Below are 8,728 nucleotides of genomic sequence, written 5' to 3' on the forward strand. Positions count from 1 at the left end.
GTGACAGAGCTTGTCAATCAATTCGTTATTTGTGATGTGTGCTGAAACCTCCCTATTATTGTTCAATCTTCGAAAGTCCTTATAAATATTTGTGCTTTTCAAGGCTGATATTTTTACTCAAATGATTATTTAAAAATTATATTAATTTTTAAATTTGATCAAATTTGGAGAGGAATCAACTCTTTAATTATTATGGAAGCATGAGTATAATGAGTATAATTGCGTTGAAATTGAATCAAAATGGATTTATATATAAATTTATATTTATAGGGATGTAATTTTTAAAAAGATTGAATCATATTTTCAAATATATTTTAAAATGAGAATCAAATGCTAGATTGATAAAACTTTTTAACAACATCTAACACACTTGATAACACTTAATAGTTTAGTGTGAAATCTGATTGTGTATCAATCAGACTGTATTGGTATCTCAAATCTAAATATCATCGATCGAGCTCACTAGAGTGTTGTAAGGGGGCAACGCTTCCTTTTTTTGTGGATTGGGGGAGCAGCGATGTATGCTGGAATGCTCCTAACTTGGGGAAGAGACAGAGAGCTGAGTGTTGTGGCACTCCATACTCCAATGCCGTAACATTATAGGATGTTAGGTGGACTTAAAAACTTAGAGTGAAGTACGCCGACACTCCAAACCTCAGTGCTGCAACACTGCAAGTCAGACTGAGAAGTTTTTGTTCCCTTATTTTTCTTGTTTAATTTGATATATTAAAAGCATCACTTTTATCTATTTGTATATAGAACTAGGGGTAGATCGAGCTTCTTTTTTGAGGGTGGACAAAAAAAAAATTTATGGTTAAAGATGCTTATGATCGATAAAATTAGGACAAAAAAGATTTTTTTTTGGGGGGGGGGGGCAAAATGCCCAAAATATTCTAAATATTATAAAATATCCCCTCTAAATATTATAAAAAAAAAAATTTGAGGGCTGAGTCCATGGTGGATCCGCTCATATATAGAACGAAGAGAGAAGTAAAGAGAGACAATAAAAGAGTCAAAGAGAAGAAATCTATATAATTTCTCCCCATTTTCATATTGAATATTTTGATTTAATGTAACTCCCTAATTTTTTTCTAATTATGAGTTTTTTCACGTTAACTCCTGATATTCTTTTTTCACTCAGATTTCAGAAGCTGCGCGCAACAGGAGAAGCATTGATTTTTTTTTTTTTGGGACATTTAGGCCATTTAAGGTAAACTCTCACACACAACACATACACAAAGACTCGAACCTTGGACCTCTTAGTTGGAAGCCTAAGCTCTCAACCAATAGGCCAAGGGGAGTTGTGTGCATATATATACTTAGCTGGCAGAAACTTTTTGAATCAATCAATCTCTTTCTCTGTCTCTCTTACACACATATATGGATACATGTGACTGTATTTGTTTCGTTTGGTGCAGCGGTGATCATGACATGGTTCTCCCTTTTGTTGGCACAAAGGAGTGGGTAAAATCCCTTAACTTCTCCATCACTGACCGGTGGAGATCATGGCATGTGGATGGCCAAGTTGCTGGGTAAGTTCTTAATTACTTGCTCGTTAATAATGGCAAAAAAACTATATCCGTCATTAATTTTGGAGGAATGTATGAATTTATTTTTAAATTTTTTATAATAGCACATAATGATAGCTCATTTTTCTCTCATTGGCTCCATAGATACACAGAATCCTACTCCAATAATCTGACCTTTGCGACTGTTAAGGTAAAGCTTTTCTGATTTGATGCTCTTAGTTTATTACTTGTAGTTAACATGTTAAGCTTGACTTGATTATTTTTTATCTTATATATAGGGTGCTGGTCACACGGCTCCAGAATATAAGGCTAAGGAATGTTTAGCCATGTTTCGAAGGTGGATTTCTCACAGTTTACTGTGATCGATGCTACACATGATTTACACAGATTCAGCTATGGATATAAAGTTGTCATTGAAATAAAACATATTATTTGACTGTGTATCATTAAATAATATATTATGTTGTAGCTCAATATGGCATCTATGTGCTTTCGTCAAATCAAGAGCATATTGGGACGAGCCCATTCATGTAAAATATTTGTTGTAGGCCTTGGAGAAGTACAGGGTAGTTTGTGAGAAGCTTCGGTGTCCTCAGATACCTGCAAAACAGTGAACACAGCAAGGAGGAAGAGAAAGATGGAGAAGGAGACTAAGAGAGTATTCTGTAGAATTCATTTCATAGCTTTGTCCCATGTACAGTAAAGATGTATATAAAGAAGAAGGCTGAGTTGGCAGCCGTTGGTAAGTGGCTCTGCCACCAGTAGTGGAAAACGAATTCTCTGGCAGTGAGCAGAGAGGACACTCATTGGTTCAAGTGGTTGCAGCGTACTCATTGCTTTATGTGGTTAACAGTCCCCCGCAAGCTGAGGATCCTGGGGAAGGATCGTCAGCTTGTTTCTTAAGAGATAGAAGCGGGATACGGGTAGAGATTTGGTGAGAATGTCTGCCGGCTGCTGTTCGGAGTCTATGTGATGAACGACAATTTCCTTAGACTGAATGTGATGATTTATAAAGTGATAGTCAATTTCTATGTGTTTGGTGCGGGCATGAAATACAGGGTTTTTAGCAAGAGCTAGAGCCGAAAGATTGTCACAGTGAATGTTGGCGGGCTGGGTTTGTGGAACTTGGAAATCAGCAAGCAGTCGCCTAAGCCAGATGGTGTCGGAGGTGGCGGATGCGAGGGCCCTGTACTCAGCTTATGTGGACGATTTCGCGACTGTGACTTGCTTCTTAACGCACCAAGAGACTAGAGTAGCACCGAGGAATGAGTAGAAACCTGTAATGGATTTCCGATCGGAGTGATCGGAGGCCCAGTCAGCGTCGACGTAGGTATTTAATACTGGTTGAGCTGCGACAATCGGGAGCCCGTAGTGGAGAGTGCCCTGCACGTAGCGGAGAAGTCTTTTCAGGGCATGCAGATGCGCGACGGAGCGATCATGCATATGTTGACATAGTTGGTTCGTTGCGAAGGCAAGATCGGGGCGAGTGATGGTGAGGTATTGTAGAGAGCCAACTAATTGCCTGTACAGAGTAGGATCTGGTGCAGGGGAGTCTACCGACTGGAGGCGGGAAGATTTGAAGGTGAGCGGAGTTGGAGACGGTTTGCAATTGCTGAAACCGCTTGCCCGTAGGATGTCCATGGCATAATGAGATTGATCCAGAAAATAACCGCGGGATGTTCTGGTAATTCGAACGCCGAGGAAGAGAGCTATCGGACCTAGCTCTTTAATGGAGAAGGATGTTCGTAGCTTGTGTATGAGAGTTTGTATAGACGAGGAGTTCGTGCCGGTAATGAGCATATCATCCACGTAGATGAGAATGTACATGTGGTCTTCACCATTGTGGTATACTAAAAGAGCTGGATCAGATTTACTAAACTGAAAACCAGCTGCCTGCAGATGAGTCGTTAATTTGGTGTACCACTGACGTGGAGACAATTTCAATCCGTAAATAGCTTTATGTAGGCGACAAACGTGAGTTGGAAATTGTTTACTGACAAACCTAGTGGGTTGCTTTATGTAAACGGCCTCGTCGAGGTCGCCGTGAAGGAAGGCATTGGACACGTCCAATTGTGTGACCGGCCAGTTGCGCTGAAGCGCGATGGATAGGAGAATTCGGATGGTGGGCAACTTAACCACTGGACTGAAGGTCTCCTTGTAATCAACACCGTATTGTTGATTGAAGCCCTTTTCTACCAAGCGGGCTTTGTATCGCTCAATTTGACCATTGGCAGCCAGCTTGAGTTTGTACGTCCAGCGGCAGCCAAGCACTGGATGATTGGGAGGGGGAGCAACTAGAGTCCAAGTATGGTTTCAGTGAAGAGCACTGATCTCGCCTCAAGCATGGCAGCACGCCAGGAAGGGTGAGCGTTGGCTTCGGTGAAAGACAGAGGGGTATTATTGGAGGTAGTGGAAGCTAGGCGATTGAAATGGTGTTTGGGCTTTGTGATGCCGGATTTGGAGCGAGTTTGCATTGGATGTGTCGGAATTGGTGAAGGTGGAGGGTGTTCGGCTGGTGGTGTGAAGGTGGACTGTGTGGGGAAGGTGAGTAGTGTAGTTGGCGGAGCTGCCGTATTGGGGGTTATATGTGGAGCGGGAATGGAGGGAGGTGGGGAAGATGATGGTGTGCTGGTGGGTAATGTGGAGATAGGAATTAAGGTTAGGGGAGAGGTAAGAGGTGAGGGGGAAGAGACTTGTCCCAAGGATGAGTGATCGTGGTATGGGAAATGAGTTTCATGAAATACGACGTGGCGAGAGAGATGAACTTGTTTGGTTGAAAGATCAAAGCAGCGATAGCCTTTGGAGATGGGTGAGTAGCCTAGGAAGATACATTCGCGAGATCGCGGAGCTTGTTTGTTGGGAGCTTGATGTCGTAGCCAAGGAAAACATAAACATCCGAAGCTCCGTAAGTGAGTATACACTAGTTTGGTGTGGTATAGCAGGTGAAATGGTATTTGTAAGTTGATGTCTTTGGATGGCAATCGGTTTATTAGATAATTGGCGGTAAGTAGAGCATCTGCCCAGAGTTGGTGGGGAAGATTGGCGGCAAGGAGAAGCGTGCGAGTTATGTCGAGCAGATGCCGGTATTTGCGCTCCGCTAACCCGTTCTGTTGGGGCGTGTATGGACAGCTTACTTGATGCAAGATACCTTGTTGGGTGAGAAAGGATTTGAACTTGTGACTGCTGTATTCGCCCCCGCCATCGGAACGAAAAATTTTAAAGATTGTAGAAAATTGAGTTTGAATCATTTTAGTGAATTGTTGAAGTTTAGAGAGAACTTCATCTTTAGTTTGTAATAAGTACAGCCAACAAAAACGAGTGTGATCGTCAATAAAAACAAGATAATATTTATATCCATCACGAGTGGAGATGGGAGCTGGCCCCCATACATCGGTATGGATGATTTGGAAGGGGGCGGTTACATGAGTAGAAGCAGTAAAGGGTAATCTATGGCTCTTGGCCATGTTACAAAATTTGCAAAAAACTGAATTAGAAGGATTACATATGCCAGTATCTAAAGAAGCTAAGGTTTGTTGTATTAAGTGATGAGGATGACCAAGCCGAGCATGCCATAAAGGAGCTGATGTAGAGGCAGACCGAAGAGCATGATGTGAAGGGGAGGGAGTGGCGGCGATAGGGTAGAGACCGTTGCAACTTCTACCATGGAGGAGGATTTGATTGTCCTGCAGGTCCTTGATTTGGAAGCCAGAGGAATCAAACGAAATAGAGTAGTGATTGTGGGTGGTTAGTCGTTGAATGGAGAGTAAATTGTGAGAAATGGAAGGAATGTGGAGAAGATTGCGAAGAAGTAACTTACGGTTGGAAGGGGGAAGTGGGAGGATGCCGTCGCCGGAGTTTTGGATTGGTAGAGTGCTGACATTGGCGATGGAGATGGAATTTGTGCCTTGGTAAGGGAGGCATTGCTTAAGATGACTTGGATCGGATGTGAGGTGTGAGGAAGCACCTGAATCCAGCATCTATTCAGTGGTTATATTGGAGACGGGTTGGCTGAGCATAGCACACGGAGGCTGGGTTGTGTAATTAAGATTACATCTGTGCCAACAAGCTGTTTCGATGTGGCCTGGTTTATTACAGATCTGGAAAATGGGTCATCCGGTAGCAGATTGGGTGAAGGTTTGATTTGTGGGAGTAACGGAGGTGGTGTTCCGGCTGTATCCGCATCCTCTGTTAGATCTGGAAGATTGGGATGACCTCCCTCTTCCCCTGTTTGAGCGATAGTTGGTGAAGAACGCGGTGTTATCCTTGGAGATAGCGGTATCCCGTAGGATCTGAGTTTGAATATTGATTTCTTCACGAGCCAGTAATGAGTACATGGGACTTCCAAACTGATAGGATTCAGGCAAGTGCGAATCGATGTCTTGAATGAGTTGTATGCAGCCGGGAGGCCATTCAAGATATAGTGCAGGATGTCTTCGGTCTCGACATTGGATCCTGCTGCGGCTATGTTATCCACGATTCCCTTTACCTGAGCTAAATACTGCTGCATTGAACTATCACCCATGGCCACATTATGTAGCTCATTCTTGAGTTGTATCACTCTTGAGCGATTTGTGGGTTGAAGACGACCTTCCAATGTCTTCCAGATTTCATTGGCCGTGGCCAGATTCAATATGTAGGGCAGTATAGCCAGAGAGATCGTGGAGTATAGTGCTAAAACCAGGTTCTGGTCCACTAGTTTCCACAGCTTGAAGTCAGTGGATGCCTCATCGGCGGGAGCAGCTTGTGAGCCCGTGAGGTAGCCCTTGAAGCCGTTTGCGAAGAAAAGTTTTAGAGTCTGTAACCTCCAAATGGCATAGTTCTCGCTGTTTAGATGGATAGTAACTATTTGCTTGATGTTGGAGACCAGGAACTTGAGAGGAGACAGTACTGTGAATTCGGCCATGGACGCCAACAGGGAGGAGGTTGCCGTCTGAGCGGTTGAACTTTGATTTTCAGACATTGCAGAATGGTACTAGCTGTAGAGCTTTGGCTCTGATACCATGAGAAGCTTCGGTGTCCTCAGATACCTGCAAAACAATGAACACAGCAAGGAAGAAGAGAAAGGCGGAGAAGGAGACTAAGAGAGTATTCTGTAAAATTCATTTCATAGCATTTGTCCCATGTACAGTAAAGATGTATATAAAGAAGAAGGCTGAGTTGGCAGCCGTTGGTAAGTGGCTCTGCCACTAGTAGTGGAAAACAAATTCTCTGGCAGTGAGCAGAGAGGACACTCATTGGTTCAAGTGGTTGCAGCGTACTCATTGCTTTATGTGGTTAACACATACACCATTCCAAAGCTTACATATAGAAACCCCTCTAAACTTGCTACATTCAGCCCACTAACGTAAACCAAAACAACCCAATAATTTTCTATAGCAGTCATTAGCCCAACATCATTTCCTCTATTGGACCAAAAGCCAATAAGTATTCATACATGGGGAAATCACTGTGTTTTCTCTTCAGCAGTGCTCGAAGACCCTTAAATGCTCATTTAGTGTAGTGGGGATTGAAGAAAATGTAGCCGTTAAGTCTACGGGTATCTACTAGAAGCACCCAAGTGGCGTGGAGGGGAAGCCTAGACTCCCAAAATTTCCCCTAAACGGGGGAGACGCTGGGAAGATGCCAAAATATGGGCTAAAGATTCAAGGACTTGGACAAGAAAAATAGGACTTGGACTGGAACTCGAACTTGAATGACTTAACTTGAACTTTATTGGACTAAAATAACTTAAGTAAATCCAAACTTAAAATAAATTTGGACTTGAAGAAAATGATAACAAAATGTGCTTGAACTTGGACTTAATTTAAACATCAAATGTGCATGATTTGGACAATTTGGATATGAGTAAGGATATAGTGCTTTTATTGTTTTTATGCACTAACATTTCAGGGAAATCTTACTCTATACTATTGAAGATTTCAAATCAAATTACATTAGAGTTTATTGTAAATAGAGTTTGTATTTTTATTTTTTTTAGTCTGAGAGAGTGTGATTGTAATTGTGTAACTGTGCACACACACACTAGGGGAGTGTTTAAAATTTATAATTTTTTAAACTAATTGTGTTGTACGATTTGATTTCATACGAGACAATTTATTCAGTTATTTCCTCCTATGAGCAGTTAGACGAATTGTGCAAAGAAAATTTTTCTGACTATTGTTCGTACTATACGAAGTGTCCTTCATACAGATGAGATCCATAATATGAAAAGAATGGGTCCCTTTTCGTCTTGACGAATCCCAAATTGTTTTGAATGGATTGTACTGCACGATGTTGTGTTCGTATAGACGATGACCATAGTACAAAAATATGGGGTATCTTTTCATCCCAAAGAACTAGAAAAATCTTCTTAACATTTCGTACATTACAAACAGGTTTGTACTGGATAATTATCATGAATAAAAAATATTTCATACAGGTTCGTATGTAGAATTTTTTAACTTTTCGTACGTACGAATTACGATTGTATATGCTCAAAATGGCAATTTTCAATTTTCTGGATGATTTTTCGTGTCTTTCTTATAAAAAGTTCTTAGAAGCTGACTTGGATGGTCTGTTCTTCATATTTTCTTTGAAAGCAAGTGAAAGAGAGTTTTGGGAGAGTTGTTTGAGAGAGAGTTCTTTCAAGTGAAGTGTGAAGGGTTCAAAAGGTTACTCAAATGTAATAATCTCTTTTATATTTCAGTTATTTCTCTCATTTCTTCTTTCTAGTTGCTCGAGAGAAGATCCTTGAAGAAAATCTGGTACTCTCTCAACACTGGAGGGTATGAAAAGATGGTGGTACTCTACTAACACTTAGAGGGTATGAAAGGATGATGGTACTTTGGCAACACTTGGATGGTGTGAAAAGATGATGGTACTCTACTGACACATAGAGGGTGTGAAAGGATGACGGTACTCTACCGACACTTGATGGGTGTAAAAGGATAATAGTACTCTGCTAACACTTGGAGGGTGTGAAAGGATGATGGTACTCTATCGATACTTGGAGGGTGTGAAAGGAAGATGATACTCTACTGACACTTGGAGGGTGTGAAAGGATGACGGTACTCTGCCAACACTTGAAGGGTGTAAAAGGACAACGTACTCTACCGCACTTGGGATTGGTGGAAGAGAGGAAAATTATAAAGGCTTCTCTGTCTTGTTGTGGAAGAAAAAGGAGAGTTACTTTGGTAATAGTGTAATACCTGAAGAGGTAG

General features: G+C 41.6%; 1 protein-coding gene across 1 annotated transcript; it reads left to right on the plus strand.

Moving 5' to 3' along the window:
* Positions 1 to 1,375: 1,375 nt before the first annotated feature.
* LOC114581134 (serine carboxypeptidase-like 13) lies at positions 1,376 to 1,891 on the plus strand. Its single transcript, XM_028700579.1, has 3 exons — positions 1,376 to 1,532; positions 1,674 to 1,719; positions 1,808 to 1,891. Exons 1-3 carry the CDS (start codon positions 1,381 to 1,383, stop codon positions 1,889 to 1,891), a joined length of 282 nt encoding a protein of 93 aa, XP_028556412.1. The 5' UTR covers positions 1,376 to 1,380.
* Positions 1,892 to 8,728: the final 6,837 nt, after the last annotated feature.

The sequence above is a fragment of the Dendrobium catenatum genome, unplaced genomic scaffold (assembly GCF_001605985.2).
Source record: "Dendrobium catenatum unplaced genomic scaffold, ASM160598v2 fragScaff_scaffold_1557, whole genome shotgun sequence".
NCBI classification, from domain to species: Eukaryota; Viridiplantae; Streptophyta; class Magnoliopsida; order Asparagales; family Orchidaceae; genus Dendrobium; species Dendrobium catenatum.